Below are 16,666 nucleotides of genomic sequence, written 5' to 3'. Positions count from 1 at the left end.
GTTGAGGATACGTTGTGCAGTGGCAGTTCCGAAGAAGCTGCGGTGCTGCGATGCAAAGTACTACGCCATCGCCGACAGGCTTGCAATGTGAAAACCTGCATTGAGGTTGCATCGTGCAACAGCGGTTCCATGGAGACAGTGGGTTGCGATGCGAAGTCCCGCACTGGGGATACATCACACTTCAGCAGTTCCAAATCAGAGCTGTGAGGATATATGTTGTGCTGCATTGGTACTGCCCACAGGACCATAGCTGTGCTGGCAGAGCACCTTCAGGCCCACTTCCAGGGGTCCAGGACTGGGATGTCACCACTTGGGGGGGAGGGAGCAAGACTCACAGCAGACAGATTCCAGGTGCTGGGTTGAGAGTGTTTGGAGCCTTTTCTGTCTACGAGGCTTTGATCAATCTGGTGATCATGGGTCCAAGATGCAGGTCCAAACCTTTCACTCGGGCAGCAGAGTAGCAATCCTTACTGCATTGCCCTTCTGAGTCTTCCACAAGTCTGTTGTTGTACTGAAGAATTGGGTATGAGAATTCAATATTTATACCTGGTGCCCACTTTGAAGTAGAAGAAGGTTCCGGAGGTGTCCACCCCCAGAGCTGATTGGAATTTCCTGCCTCCCTGCCCTTGCCCCAGCTTGTCTGGTGTTGCTCAAATGCAGATTTACCTTAAATAAATGAAAGACAAAAGGCGTTTGGCAAAGTAGGAACGGTCTGTTTAATTAAACGCAATGGCCAGGAGAGCGCAGCACAGAGTTGGGGTCTTATGATTGTCTCTCAAAGTCAAAGAGTTTTGAGCATCTTTTTATACATTGCCTTGAGGTGCAATAAAACGATTGAATTCATTCTTAGAAATAAATGAATCTGGGCCTAGTCACAAGGTCATAAATCTGACTATCTGATAAAGTGTGCAGGTGGGTCTCGACCTTGACTGTGGGTCAGTAGGTAACATGGCTAGAAGTCCGGCATTGGGAGCGCGTGATCACTGTGTGTAGTGTGTGTGCTGTGTTGTGATTGGTTGTGTATTCCTAACCTCATGTGGCATCTAACTTTATGGTGTTTTGGGAACCTGTACCTTTCCGGACAAATGTGTTATTAGCGGCCAATTTCCTAGGACCTTTGTGGTGTTGCTGACTATCTGGGTCTTTCCTGTTTTGTGTGTTTGCCTATGGGCTATGTGTCACCCCACTTGTCAATTAGTTGCTTCAGACCTGGGTAGCAGGACCTGCCTGACCACGTACTTCTGGCGAGGGGCTGACAGGGAGGTCATGTCTGGTGGAATCGACCATAGCAAAGTGAGTTCATTGTTATGCTGGCACATATCATGTCGTACATTGACATTGTTTTTATGTATATTAACATTCCCCCCTCTAGTTAAATTTTCTACTACTTTCTCCACCCCATATTTCATGACAGTCACATTATTCGAGGTTTGACGTGCTTCTGTTGTGTCTACCACCATTTCCCTACCTACTTGAACTCTACCTAATTTGAGGACTGCGTTTGTACAGCAGGAAACCTCCATTTGAAGGAAACAACACAAAAACAGCACAGGAATGAGAATTGGCAGCACTGGCATGCACAGTTTGACCACCCACCGGGGGAGCCAGGAAAACCAATCAAACAGTCAGTCCTGCTCAGGGGCACCTCCCTCCTCCTTCATTTCAGCTTGTAAATGATGGAGTGCTTGAAAGGCGAAAGTCAGCGTCCCATTGTCCGGGTCATTACCACGTATAAATGTGCAACAGGATGCACTGATCTTGGTGCATACCACACCTTCCATCGCGATCATCAAGTCCAAGACATACTGATGTTGCAACACCATGAGGCTGATGGCTCTTAGTTCTTCCTTGATAGCATTTTGGCAGAGCTCAGTACTGCTGATCATTTTTTTTGCATTTCCCACCTGGTTATCTGCAACCAGCAGTTGTTCACTTTTGCCTGTAGTGTGAAGAATGGTATGGACCGTTCTGCATTTACTTGAGTGTCAGTAAATAGTCTGAATTCTTCTGTAATGTCCTTGTACTGAGCCCAATCAAACTAATCATCAGTTCTTTTCTTTCGAGCCTGATGCAACAGGGTTGTTTTCTTCTGTAGGTGATGTTGGAACAACTTAGACAGGTCTTCCCCAGGGATGACCAGGTTCAGGGTGTTCATAGTCATGAGGGAGCAGAGGCCCCACCATTCGGGGACGAGCTGAGCGTAAGCACATTCTCCACACTGGCAGTAGTAGTCCATCAGTGCATAAGTGCCCCAGTGCATGTCTGGTACGTGCAGTATTGCTCAACAATTTTCATTTATGCCAAGAGAGATCATCCCTTCGCCTCTGAAACATAATGAATACAGTGTAAGTTTCTGTACAATTAGGGGTTTCCCCTTCCCTTCCAACCACATGTACCTATCTATTTCAGTATCCCAGATTTCTTGGCATGGGTATCTATGCTGGCCTTCAACTGTCCCCTATGAGACTCATTTCCCCTTGTATCATTGAGGTGGGAGGCCCTACTCAGGAACTTCATTTCTGGGGTCCAATTGTTATTAGTGAAGGCTGCCCCAGACACACTAAGGGCCACCCTGGGACCCCAGATGGAGGCGGCAGCGCACATGTTTGTGCACTGGTGCAGTGGTTTTGCTACCTCCAAGAATCTCTTTTCTGGATTTTCTTGAGGCCAAACAGTGTCCTCCCCTACAGTGCCCTGCCTGCTCAATCTGTCTAGCTCAGTTTGAATATCGCTAGGCTCTGTGTAAAAATACAGTGCAAAGGGATTGGTCTCATATCGAATGATGCTTACCAGTACTCTGTTGGGTTCTACCATATTGGATTGCATCTTGGCCCGGATTCTACAAAGGTACAGGTGGATGATAGATTTTGATTTCTCGGGGGCTACCTCTTGGGATAGATAAGGCCTATCTGCACCTATGGCATGTGGTATCAGCAAACTGACGTAACACAGTCTGGCTGATGTCTGGGTGCCCACAGCAGTCATGTGCTGATACCATGTTTTGTGTAACAGTGCTCTGTGTAGTACATGTGGAACACTAACATTAGGTTCATCATAATTCTAAGTGGTTTGTAAAAGGCCCCTACGCAAGCCTTGTAACAATGTTGAGGTAAGCACTGTGTGACTAGGCAGATTTCTAGCTATGGATAGACGTGACAATGCCCACAAGAAACAAAGGGTGTACAAGAGTATACAAGGGTATAATAATACCTAACTTTTGGAATTTTGCAGGTCATGGGATGGTTTTCTGGGGATACATTGGCGGCCTTCTAGGAAAACATTGGCGGTTCTCTGGTGATTGGGGATGTCTTTGCTCTGGTCAACTGCTGCGGTACTGGGGGTGTCTTGCTTAGGCAAGAGAGTTTATAATAGAATGTCCATAAAAAACAGTCAAAAAAATAGTCTGTGGTCTCTGTCTTTGCATGCTGGGGTCTTATCAAAGATCTGGAAGTTGTTGCTGAGGAGGTGATGGGCTGTTGAAAAGGTAGTGCACTTGTGGCTTAGTCAGAGACCAGTTGGATAAGAGCTGTGGGTTGTAGATTAGCTTTAAAAAAACATACGTCATCTTTTAATCTCTGAAGATACCTGTGCCTTTCTTCTTTCCTTATGTCCTGTGAATTTATTTTGGAGGTGGCTCCAGTTGGGGCAACTATTTTAGGGAGTGTTGAGTGTTTTATTCATGGGTTACCTAAGTTTTATTTTGTGGGACATCTGGTCCTCTCCTCTCGCCATGGCAGGTGAGAGTGCATCTATGATAAGGTGTGACGGTGTTTGTGGGAGGCCTCATGTAATCTGACTAAAAAGCCAGATGCGGCGGTGAACGTATCCATGGGCCTCGCATGGGGCTGTGATCCCCACTTAGAGAGTCCCTTCTCCTCCTGGCACTCTCCTCTCCTCGGATGCAAGATGTTTTGGCCCGCTGCCCAAGGACATGCTACACTTGCTGTTTTTGGAGGGACGTGATCCGAGAAGCAGACTTTTGAATGTTTTGACATTTTTTGGGGAGAGGATGAGTCAGAGCATTTGCTACGATGGGAATCAGGTGCCTGAATGGAACTCATCAAGATTTGCCCAATACAGGTAATGAGCTGAACTGAAAGGGGGCCTCCATTAGTTAGAGGTCTGGTTTTGGAGGTGCTGCAGTTGGGACTGTGCACCACAAAGGAGCTTTGGTCCCAGTCTAAGTGCCCTTGAATGGGCACCATTTGACCTGGTGCTTGGAACCCATCTCAATCGGATTTGGATGGGGGACCTGGGTGTTGGCTTTTATGCTTTGGTCGGGCGTCAACATGTTCCCCTTGGCAGACTGCCCTCCCCATGGGGCGCGGCCAGACAACCTTGCCATGGGAGACCAGCAGCAGAGTGGGGCCTAGGACCCCTGCAGGCACCAGAATGGAATATTCTAGTGCGGATTCTGATTGGCAAAACGTATGGCAGCCCTGAGTTTTTCTTGAATACAAGTAAAGGTGGAAGTTCTCTCCTAATGTTGTATCATTGATCTTTATTGTTGAAGTGAGTTTTGGAGTGGGTATGAGGTGAATGTAAACTCATTGGGAATTTAACTTACTGCACATTCGTGTTTTGAGATTTGCAAAGGTATTCCCTTCCCAGACAGTCATCCCTCCCTGTTGTGGCTGTGGCCCTGGCTCTTACTGGGATGAGTTCCCTGTCTGCTGAATGCAGGATTCATCTTGGTTGACCTGGGCTTGGTTTTGCAGATCTGGATTTGCAGATCCTCCCCTCTGGTTCTACGTTGGACTCTTCTTCACATGGACCCAGCTGTGCTCTCCTCCAGAAGAAGGCGTGCTGCTCAGTTCTCCCTTTGCGCTTTCCAGGTGAGAGCTCACTCTCTCCATCTCCTCAACCCACACCTTTCTTCTAACTCCCACCTAGGCTGCCTCCTTTGCTCTGTGCTGCGCGCTCTTCTCCTCGGTGGGAACGTACTCTCAAGCTCACTCTGTCACCTCTTCTGCTGCCTGGGCATACTTTGGGGGAGTATACCCTGTAGCTCCCTCCCCAAAATCGGACCCTAGAAGACTGGGAACTTTTTCCTCCCTCCACTGGTGGTATCACTATCCAGGACTGCTGTGAACCTCCCAGTCACTTCAGAGCGCTCTACTGGCCAGGTTGGAATGTATGCTCCCTACACTGCTGGGGTTTAAATGACAGAGCTTGGCAGATGGGGGTGTCGAGCTTAGGGGAACCCCACCCTGGGCTGGGGCTGGAGTCCCTCCAGCCCTGGATTGCTGCCAGGCGTGGGGCCCTCCAGACCCTGTAACTGGCAGATTAGTGTAACCTAGGGCAGGAACAGCCAGGATGGCAGGCATCAGAGAGAGCACTTCTGTACCCACGTATTAAGGAGGAGAAACCTTGCTTGTGGGTTCTGGGTGGTTGCAGGTCTGGCCTCCTCGAAGATGGCCCATAGTTCTAACAGTGCTTCTCTTTTAGCCTTTTTCCCCCCCTACAAATTTTGTCTGAATGTGTGCCCTCATGTGTTCTATTGTGTTGGTATCTAAGGTTCGCCCCTTTAGACAGAGGAATATGTGTGCCTTAGTATGTGTGTGCCATTCACAGCAGTATCTATCTAGCTTTTTAACCTGCATGGGGAATCTAGTTTGCATGTGGCTTAACAGCGACTCCATGATGAGTTGGGAATCTTCTTAGGGGACTGGTAGAGTTCTAACTTTTTTGTGTTTTAAATGGTCCTAAATCCTATTTTGATTGTGGAAAAATATGCACACAGGATTATGCCGGCAATTACTACTTCCTATGAGCTCAACTTTAGACAGAGATGTATCAAATACACTTTTCACAATACTTAAAACAACACGTACGAAGAATCACAACCCTTAAGAAAGTGCAATGGTTAACTTAAACGTTGTAAACAGTTTTAGCAGCGAATTAGCAGGCATGGAATAAATCCTTTTGAGAAAAAGATAGTGACTTCCTTATATGCACATAAAAACACTTAACAAGAAATAGCATTTCAACATGTAATTTAGTTGCAACAATTTATCAGCACCAAAAAATGCATCAATTGAATACCACAATGGAAATCAAGAGAGAAGAGAGGAAACCACATTGGAAATGAAGGAGAAAAAAAAAGGAAAAATGTCAAATTAAAAAAATTATGACTTTGTCAAAAAAAGAAAATAAAAACCTCTCAGCCCACTCCTTGTGCATGCTTCCCAATGCCATGGGGGAGCTCTGCACGGTACATGGGACCAAGTGAGCCCGATAGTCTGTCAATATTGGCTCGGGGACAAAGATAGCAACAATTTATGCAGAGAAAAAGGGACAACTCAACAACTACAGGCCCTCCTTGGCCATGCACAAGCTACACCCAATCTCCAAGGTCCAAATTTTCCCTAACATCCTAATTGCACCCTTTTCCATACCCAGAGGCTTATCATACCATCTGTGTCACGCCCAGAAGTCCAAGCAAATAACACCTCTCTTCTTTCAGACACCACTAGTGTTTAAGGGACCAGTAGTTCTGAAAAACCCCTTTAGACTGAAAAATAAGATTGAGGTGTTCACTCCATATCACATCCAGAGCCTATGCGTATCATTTGTGTCATACCCAGCGGTCTGAGTAGTGAGGCCTTATCTCTATGTCACACTCAAGGGTCAAGCTTACTATCTGTGTCTCACCCAGTGGTTCAAGGGAAACCCTATATCACACCGAGGGTCATGCGTATAATCTTTGTTTCGCCCACTGGTGTAAGCGAACCCCATATCACACCCAGAGTCAGGTGTACCATCTGTGTCTTGCTCACAGGTCCAAGCGGAGCACAATCACACACCTCGGAGGACCAATCTCTCCTGGCTGGCTCGCCAAAAATGTGGCTCAAATACAGATTCACCTTAAATAAATGAAAGACAAGAGGCGTTTGGCCAAGCAGGAACAATCTGTTTAGTTAAATGCAACGGCTGGAAGAGCACAGTACAGAGTCTGATGACAGTCTCTCAAAGTTACAGGATTTTGAGCATCTTTTCATACATTGTTTTGAGGTGCAATAAAATGATTGACTACATTCTTTGAAAAAAAGGAATCCAGGCTTACTCACAAGGCCATAAATCCGATCATCTGATAAAGTGTGCAGGTGGGTCTTGACCTTAAATGTGGGCCAGTAGCTAACATCTCCAGATGTCCGGCATGGAGAGCGTGTGATCACTGCGTGTAGTGTGTGTTCTATGTTCTGATTGGCTGTGTGTTCCTAACCTCATTTGGCTCCTCACTTTATGGTGTTTTGGGAACATGCACCCCTCCGGCCATTGGGGGCCAATTTCCTAGAACCTGGATATCTGGGCTATCGATCTGGGCCTTTCCTGTTTTGTGCATTTGTCTACGGGCTGTGTGTCACTCCACCTGTGATCTGTCAATCAGTTGCTTCAGGCCTGGGTTGCAAGGCCTGCCTGACCAGGTACTTCTGGCTCGGGGTTGATAGGGTGGTCATATCAGGTGGAATTGACAATAGCAAAGTGATTTGGCTGTTATGCTGACACATATCATGACATACATTGACATTGTTTTTGTGCATATCAACACTGGGGTCACAAAAGACTAGTGTCAAACCCTTTGTACCAGTGCTCAGGCAGAGTCTTTGTGATGTGCAAGTGTTGTAGGTTATAGCTCCTCCCCTTCATCAAGTCAGAGATGGCCTATCCTGCCAATACCTATTCCTCTTTGTTTAACTGTCTTGGAGCAAAGACAAAGACCAACTGCCAGCTACACCCAGTCATGTGACCCAGGATATAGGCTGAAGGCACCAAGTGATTTGGAAAGGAAAATAGCAACTTTTCAGAATTATGACTTAGATCCGACTTTACTATTAAAGAGGGTTTTAAATTACAATTGTTTAGACACCAAACTCGACATTCCATTCTGCTCTCAATTGAAAGTTATCACTTATTAACAGTAATAAGACAACGCAATGTTATTCTCTGGGAGAGGTAGGCCTAGAAGTAATGAAAAATCAATTTAAGAGTTTTTTTTACTACCTGGACATGTATGCTATTTAAGGGCTACCCCAGGGGTGACCTATGAAATTAAAAAGAGAGGTCTAGGCATGGCAAAAGATTTATTTTGCCAGGTCCAAATGGCAATTTAAAACTGTGCACACTGGCCAGAAGGTCTTAGTGGGATGTATTAACATTCCTTCTATTGCAACTTTGGAGCCATGACAGCAGCTGATGAACTCCAGGTGCTCATAGTTCTGGCGGGACACATGGTGGTCTGTCCTAAGAGGAACTAAAAGGTATTTGTGTAACAGATATACTAGAATGTCCAGCCTCCTGTCCATCATGTGTTTGGAAAATTAATTCACCAATGATCTTCAAAGACTAGGATGATATTCAGCATGGAGCCAGACCAAGCCATTGTACCAGATGTAATTTGAGAACTGTGTTAAGGATGCAACATTAGGTCTACTGTCTGGCTAGACTCTTCACTGGAAAGTTATTGGCCAGAAGCTTCAAGAAGCCTAATGTGAGTCAAAGTCCATCAACGGATGAGCACCCCACTTAGATGCACAATTCGGTTCTGGGATGGCCCAGTCTCGGGACTCCCCCAATGCACACAGAACAAGAGTAACTACCCTGAGGTGAAATCCAATGTGTCATCTGTTTTTCACCCCACATCCCACCCCTCAAATATATATTGGTGCACTTTTTCAGAATTCTTCTTTGTGTTTCTGGTGGAGGAGAAAAGCAGACAGGATAAATGAAGGAGCCTTCTGTCAGGGAGGGCTTTCAGGTCTCCATGTTGTGGCAATCCTCTTTCATCACATACCCCCGCTAGCCCTATTTTAATTAAATAAAGTTTAACTAATTTTGTTAAATATGGAAAGAGGCAAGGTTGTGATGTCAGCTCAAGATCACCTGTTGTCAGGATTCAGCAACACTAAGTCCATTCTCAGTTCAGTCTGACTTGCTTGAATCAGACTTTGTTGGTGTCTTGAGTGGTAAAAACAACAAGTGATGGACGGAATGCTGAACATTGTCAAACATTCACCCCCAGTACAGTGATCTGGGCCTAAATCCATCGTTTTTTTGCTGCCCATGCCATTCCAGTTTGGACCCAGCCATATGCAAATCAGTCTTGACCCTGTTCCCCATGGGAACAGTCCAGCCCGAACTACTAGGCCAGGTCTTCCCTGGACTGGAAACAAGCATCCTGGGACCGGTTTCGGGGTTTCACCCCTCATCAGCCAGGCTAGTCTTTAGTGGTGCCAGAAATGTCTCTTGCCATTCCAGGCTTGCACTGCAAGTCACCTTGGCATTCTTTGACAAGTTGTATTTGATATAAGAATGAATGATCCTGTTGAAAGTGTGGTATACCCAAGTGGTGGAGTGCTTGAAAGTGAAAAGGAGCTTGAAAATATGGCTTGGATCAAGCAGGATGTTTCAGTTGAAGAAAGTCCACATCAGGATTTGTTTTCAGTTGCTTCTGAGCCCAAGAAAGATTGTATGTCAGAATAATACTAGCAAATATATTGTCTGATGGGGATATCATATCCTCAATATTATTTGCAACAACATCATCCCATTATGTGTAGGTATTCTATTATTAACTCCAGTGGGGTGATATTTTGTTAAAGAACATTTAGGAAATTAGATTCTTGTCAAGACTGTATTTGGGTTATGATACTCCGGTACAACCCAAGACATTTGTGAACTGGAGCAAATATGCAGGAGAAATTATCAAATCTCACTTAGAAGCAGAGGGTTGAGGTGCTGAGTCAGTTTTAAAGGATAGTGGTTTGTCAGAAGGATATTGCCCAAGTAAATAATAAAATACTTGCTTTGAAGGAATGCAGGGTCTGTTCAGAGTGCCTAAATAAGGCACCAAGGCACTGACTACAGGCCAGTTATGAGGCAATGGAATTGCCATAGTCTAGCTAACACACAGAATTCCCATAAAACCTGACGTTGAGAAATGACCATCCATAAGGTTGAGACTTTTCATTAAGGCTTGTAGCAGAGGAGTGTCCCTTTACAAGGTAGGAAATCCTCCATCTTGAAGTGTGTGTACGTCACCTATGAGCTTAGAGCTTACAAGTTCATTACCTCTTAAGAAACCGAGAGAACGAGTGAAGCAGTCTTGCAAAAAAGCAGGCTCAGTGGCCACTACCTTAAAACACCTGGACAATCAAGACAGTCTTCACAAGAGAAAGACATTGGATGAGGTCAATAAATCTAAGAGACAACATAGCAGAAGTCAATGTGATAGTCTGCTATCCCCTGAGGGATGCTGGCCTCAAAAAATTATTGTCTTGCACATTAGTAAGAACAAAGGCTGTGCATCCATCAATCCAGCTGTGGGAAGAAATAAGTATAGAGGGAAAGGTCTGAGAAGATAAAAGTTGGGACTTGACATAACCTGTGTTGAATCAGCTTCTTTTTCTACTTGGAAAAAAGGGCATTAAGCTTATAGGCTGACAGGGGAGATAACACAACTGTACCAAATGGGTGGCACTAATTGTACACAGCTGTTGAAAGAAAGCTCCTGAAATTCACAAGTCCATGAAACACCCTTTAAAATGAGGACTAAGCCATACGCTTTGAAATGAGCTTAATAAAGGTTTTGTTGAAGACCAGGTCATTAGTCTCAACTATAAAGTCCTCTGCAGAGAAGTCATCAGTTTTGTGCTGTGTATGAGGAAAATTGATATTCTGCCAAGAGAAAGTCCAAGGCTGTGGATATTGTGTAGTCTCTTGTCAGGGGAAAGAGATTGATTACCAGTGAAACAGCTGATGCAGACACATCCATTTGCACAGTGCCACAATAGCTTTGCTGGAGCTAGTAGCTGGCTTCTTCTACATCATTTATCTACACAAATACTGTTGGTGTTACATTAATGCCAAAGAATGTTGCTGTATGTGGACTTAACTCGGCAAATGTCTAAAAGAATATTATACAATATAGCAGAATGTCCTATTACTTACCGGTAATCTTCATTACTTCCGGTCCCATTGTCCTCATCCCATTCATCACAAGTGAGATATACACTATCTCACAAGTGATGAAGGGGACAGGGGACCTGGTGATAATATCCTATTACTTAGCAGTAATCTTCAATACTCCTGGTCCCATTGTCCTCGTCCCATTCATCACTCGTGAGATAGTGCATATCTCACAAGTGATGAATGGGACACGGACGGGGGACCTGGTGGTAATGAAGTATTTAGCATCAGGAAGAAAAGTGCACAGGGCTAATGACCAATATGCTTTGACAAGTCAAGAGAAGCCTGACACAAAGCATTTGAATCCAGGTCTTGGAGTCTACATTGAGACCAGGAGGAGAGTAATTAGAAGCCTTAATTGTCTAAATCACACACAAGATCCTGAGAGGGGGGAACCAGGTAATTGATGGAGAAAACCTTCCCTCCTAAACAGTCTTTCCACCTCTTGGAAATTAAAGGCCATTAGGAGATTTATGAATGCTCTTCACTAAATCCTTTCTCTTTTTATCTAGTCTTTGAATGTTTTCTTTTCTATACTTCATGCTTATTTGTAGCGTCAACAAAGTAGATTGCTAGGTGGATGACAAGACACTCTATTCATAACCAGCTTAGGTAGTTAGCAAATGTTTGTTATTGTTATGGGCACAAAGTTGCTGCATGGTGAGGTAAGGACACAAGACAGCCAAAGAAAGGCCTCTATATGGTGAGTAGTTTTTTTTAGGGATAATGTTGGGATTTGGTTTCCTGGATGATCTAAAAATGAAGTAACAATGGCTGCGGTGGTGGGGGTAAGTAGCGGTCTCCAGGTTTCTGAATATTGAAGCTAAAAATATTTTGCGTACAGAATATCATGACAGAAATATTAAAGACCGAAATATCAAGAAGGTAAATGCAAATAGGTAAGTAAAGATTTAATATTCTTAACTCTATATATTCAAGGTACATATATGTTAAGTATAGTAAAACTTTCCTTAGCCATAGAAACTTACCTTCATGATATTCTTGTCTTCAATATTATTGACGCGATATTTAGACCACATGATATTTTTGGCTTGATCTTCTGTATAACCACTTTGTCTCCATCTCTCAGCAAAATAATGGCCTGCAAGTAGACAAACCATAATACTGGGCACCATGATGTTGACCCAATGGATGCGGGGAGGCAGAAGATCTGATGTCAAGGGTGGGAGGCTCATAGCCCTGTGTCAGATGCCAGTAGAAACAAGCATTGGCATAGCCAATAGGACTTGCCTTTGTGACCTTATAAGTGTTTAACCATGCAGCACATTATCCTGGGTGCTGTGCTGCCAGGGATTGAAGAGCTATACAATTGCTACACACAACCCTAAAAAAATGCCAATTGTCTTGGAGAAAGGATGTGGCATAACATTTAGGCCCAGATTTAAGAAAAGTGGCGCTTTATTACATGAAGCAGCACTTTTCTTGCTCCCCATTGCGGCCCTCTAACGCCACCAGGTGTACACTGTATTAATGATACAGTGTATGTTAGGATCAATAGCGTCATCATTGCAGGATTAGCACCAAAACATTTGGTGCTACTCCTGCAAAGTACATTGAGGCCCATTATAAACAATGGTGTGCCTGATTTTCACGCGTGCACTGAGCATGCGTTAAAAATATGGAGAAAAATGGCGCAGTGGAATCTCAGAGATTCCACTGCACCATTTATCTGGCCTCCTAATGGAGGAACGCCCCCTTGCATACATTATGCCCGGTGCAGGCATAATCTGGCATGAGGGTTTACAAGTGGCGTAATGTGTGCATTGCAACACTTTGTAAATTTGGTGTGGCGTTTTTGCCAACCTAACACCACATTAGCGTAACAAAACGATGCTAAAGTAGTGCTAGGTGGTGCTAGGCCCCTCTTTAATTTGGGCCCAAGAGCTGCCGATTTTGGAACTGGGAAGCCAAGTTCGAGTCTCGGCATCAGCAGTTTAAAAAACTTACAAAACTTAAGTTTCAATCCAAGGAGCCGTTAATTGAAAAAGATCAATAATGTAAAACATTAAGCATGGCGCCGAGCCGCGTGGGCTCCAAGATCTTATCAGGAATTAAAGTTTGTTTACACATGCATACATGGCTACATTCTGGTTGTCAAATGTCGTCAGCTGAGCGCATTTCGTAGAAACGAGCTAAGTGCCCTGAAATTAACCATTGCAGATACAGAGCAGAACAAGAGCAGGAAACTTGCAAACAAGCCAAAGCAAAAAAAAACAGTAGTGTGCCCACAAAAATGTATATGGGCGATCGTGTGATATTCCATGTAACACGATCAGCCTCCAGGGTGGGATCAAAAAAGCCAAAAGGTGGGACAAAAGTAAATTGTTTACCAAAGAAGCCAAAGGAATTTTAAAAGGCAGGCCACGGAATGAATGAAAGTGATGGGTGTGTGATGTGCGTGGTGCAAATCCACAGATGTAGATTACAGCATGTCGATATACAGCGCTTATGCACTGCCTAGACTCAACCTAAAAAGGATAGCCTCTGGAGCAGATAGCTGTGCATGAGATACAAGATGTAGAAGTTACAGAAATAAGAGTGGTTTGCAAGTAAATAGGGAAAAGTGTAAGCTGTTTTAAACTTTACAAATCAAGAGAAGCCAGACACAATGCATGTTCTTCTTCGAGAAGAAGGGGGAGTTATTTTAACTGCAGAGGAAAATCACAGTGGAGGACTGAGATGCAGAGAGTACCGTGGGGTTAGTGCTGACCCATTCAGAAAAAGAAGTAGGTCAAACATCTAGACAACAACCTATGGCACATGGAAAACCAGAAGGGTTTTTGAAGAAATGACCATAATTAAAATATGATGTGACAAAGAGTAAACAGCCAAAATAGAACATAACATAAAAGCCCACATTACCAGAAGACTGGAACTTTATACCAGGGATGGAGGATGATGTGGTGATGTCTTATGGACTAAATCTGAGTATCATGCTATTCCTGCACACTAAATTACCAGGTATGAGAATACCGTGCCTGATTTTACTGGGTGTGGTAAAGGTCCTGGTAAAACCACTAAGCAGAGCAGAGCCCTGGGGTCAGAGGAGGCACAACCAGGATGCCACCTTACTCACTCCAATAGTGCGGAAGGAGCATGCAATGTTTCCTCCAGCCCTGAAGTCTTCCATTATGCTGAATTCCATTTGGACCCCACACAACAACCTGCTTTGGTCTCCGGGCCACATTTACCACCTGCTTAGGAATGACACTCACAGTATTCAGAGGAAAACAGTACTTATCTAAGTGAGACAGCACTAAAGAGGACCAGGAGCACACATACAAGTGTTATATTCCTTTTGGACATCACTGGGATGTAGCAGTGTCTTTGTGGTTGCTGAAGTAATGCTGAATGAAAGAGATTACGCCTATAGCGTGCACCCTGGCTTGTGATACTGCAGCTCTTTTTGCTCTATGTACTGAAAATATTTTTGATGTACTTCTGCTTCCTATGTTTTGCATTATAGTTTTAAATACACAGCCAGTAAATGCAACACATATATGTATATACGAGATTTCAGAGAGTAAATAAACTGATGATGGTTTTATATCTAGATTGCTAATTTTCTCTTTGCTTCTTTTTTTGGTCAGAGCGAGAAAGATGAAAGCCAAATACAGATGGCTGGAGATGACGTGGATCTTCCAGAAGAACTTCAGAAAATGGTCGCCGAAGATCAGGATGAAGAAGAAGACAAGAACTCTATTTTTGGGCATCTACAACATATTCAGGATATGGATTTGGACACTATTAAAGAAAAGGCCCAAACGACATTTACAGAAATGAAGCAGGCCGCTGAAAACAAATGTTTTATCATGTAAAAGAGAACTCATTGGTGCTTCTGAAGCGTGCTGACTGAGCTGCCTACAGACTACCTGTAGAACATGCATAAACTGCATCATTTATCAGCTAAATATCTGTATATAAATGTATCCCATGTAAAAAGTAGAACTGTAAATAATTCTGAATTTGCTCAAATTTACAGTTATCTTTCCACGGTCTTCTTTGACGAAATAACCGTGAAGAAAATATCGAAATCCAAAATGTTATCCGCAAAGGTATTAGTTTAGTATTCGTTGGTATCTTCGGGGTACTTGTATAGCAATACTAATAATGAGATTGTATCTTTTGAGAGCTTCACTGTGAGCAGAGAAAGTGCACAAAAATGTATAGAAGAGAAACAAATATCAAATTTCACTGCCACGTGATATATTACTAATTTTTGTGCAAAGGAAATCATGGGAACTTCCCAAAAGCCAAGAATTGTTTGTAAATAGCAACTTGGGTAAATTGACACAATGTCACAGTTCTTTAGGAAACAATCCTTAACATCACCGTGCAGTGAGTAGTCCTCGTTATATCTGTATTTCAATCAGGCTGTTTTAGATTGTTCAGTTGGAATTAGGGCCAGGGTAAGATCTCACCCAACTCAAACAAGCCACTCAACTTGTGAACCTTGAAAATATATATGTACAGCAGTAACTATGGTCCACTAGTCTCAGAGTTGGCCATATTTCGCCTGAGCCGTAATCACGTTTACATTAATTTTATCAGGAGTACTACATTGTTATTGACAGTAAAAGGCTCTCAAAACGTGTTTTAAAGAGACCGGATGCAGTGCTTACTACGTTATGTTAACCACTGTGGTGACCAGAGCATAACTCCAGCACCATCATCAGAACCCAGATTAAGATCAGGGCTACTGATGAGCCGGGACATGTTTGAGGGACTGCGGACATTCTGCGCTCACTATATAGCATCATGAGTGTTTGGAAGGACTGGCGATTTCTGAAAACCAGAATCTCTGACTTGTTCAACTATCTTATATGGACGCCCACGAGCGATCGGCTGAGTGCTCCATTAGAACAGCACATCCAGATTAAAAGTGGAAAGTTTTAAGTGCACATGTTTTTTAAGTCTTAAATGTCTGCTGTTTCTGCCTGCACTTACCCTCAAGTTTCAATTTGTCTCAAACACTGCATAGTATAATGTAGTAAAAAAGAGATCTTTTAGTTGCTAAAACCTTTCTTTGAAATTCATCCTGAATTTGTACTAAAGTATAGAAGGGGTGCAAAGTTTGTGTAATTTCATTTTGCCTCATTGCACACAGTTTCTTAAAATTATGTGGAATTACGTGCAATGCAAATCTGACATTTAGCAGATTTAGCACCTCATTTTAGCGTAAATGTACCCTCGCAGACCTTTAGGATATGAGGGCGCATTTCTTGCTAATTGAATAGCACAAGTGCTGCAAACAGTAGACACTGACGTTCTTTCTCTTCGTTCATGTTGTTCTCGGGCTCCTTCAATTACCAACATGGCATAGTGACAGAATTTCATGAATTTCGTGCAAGAAGGGACATTTCGGAGATTACACTTGTGCCAGTGTAAAGAAAAGTTCCCGCTGATTTAAATAAATAATCAAAGAATTGTAAGAGCGGCCGAGGTGACTTACACATACAAGAATACATTATTAACCCTCTTATGTTACAAAGTGAAGACATTCAGTAGTGGATTTTCATAACACTGGGGCGTTTGGTGTGGGATTTGAATTTATTGTGTTCCGTTCAGCAGCAGTATATAATCTGTCACTAATTTATAGAAGTTATTGTATGCTACCTTCTCTGGCATTTGAAAAATGCGTTTATTGACACGGATATGGCATCATCTCGCTGGTGCT

At 43.5% G+C, this 16,666-nt stretch overlaps 1 protein-coding gene across 1 annotated transcript in view; it reads left to right on the top strand.

Moving 5' to 3' along the window:
• Window positions 1-16,421, top strand: part of CPLX4 (complexin 4) — a 214,899-nt gene extending 198,478 nt beyond the window's left edge. The window contains exon 3 of the mRNA XM_069220356.1: window positions 14,580-16,421. Within this exon, the coding sequence (XP_069076457.1) occupies window positions 14,580-14,807 (228 nt within the window). The 3' untranslated portion in view covers window positions 14,808-16,421. The remainder of the gene's footprint in view (window positions 1-14,579) is intronic.
• The last annotated feature ends 245 nt before the right edge of the window (window positions 16,422-16,666 follow it).

This window comes from Pleurodeles waltl, chromosome 1_1, assembly GCF_031143425.1.
Source record: "Pleurodeles waltl isolate 20211129_DDA chromosome 1_1, aPleWal1.hap1.20221129, whole genome shotgun sequence".
Taxonomy (NCBI): domain Eukaryota; kingdom Metazoa; phylum Chordata; class Amphibia; order Caudata; family Salamandridae; genus Pleurodeles; species Pleurodeles waltl.
This window is presented reverse-complemented; position numbering and strand designations above follow the sequence as displayed.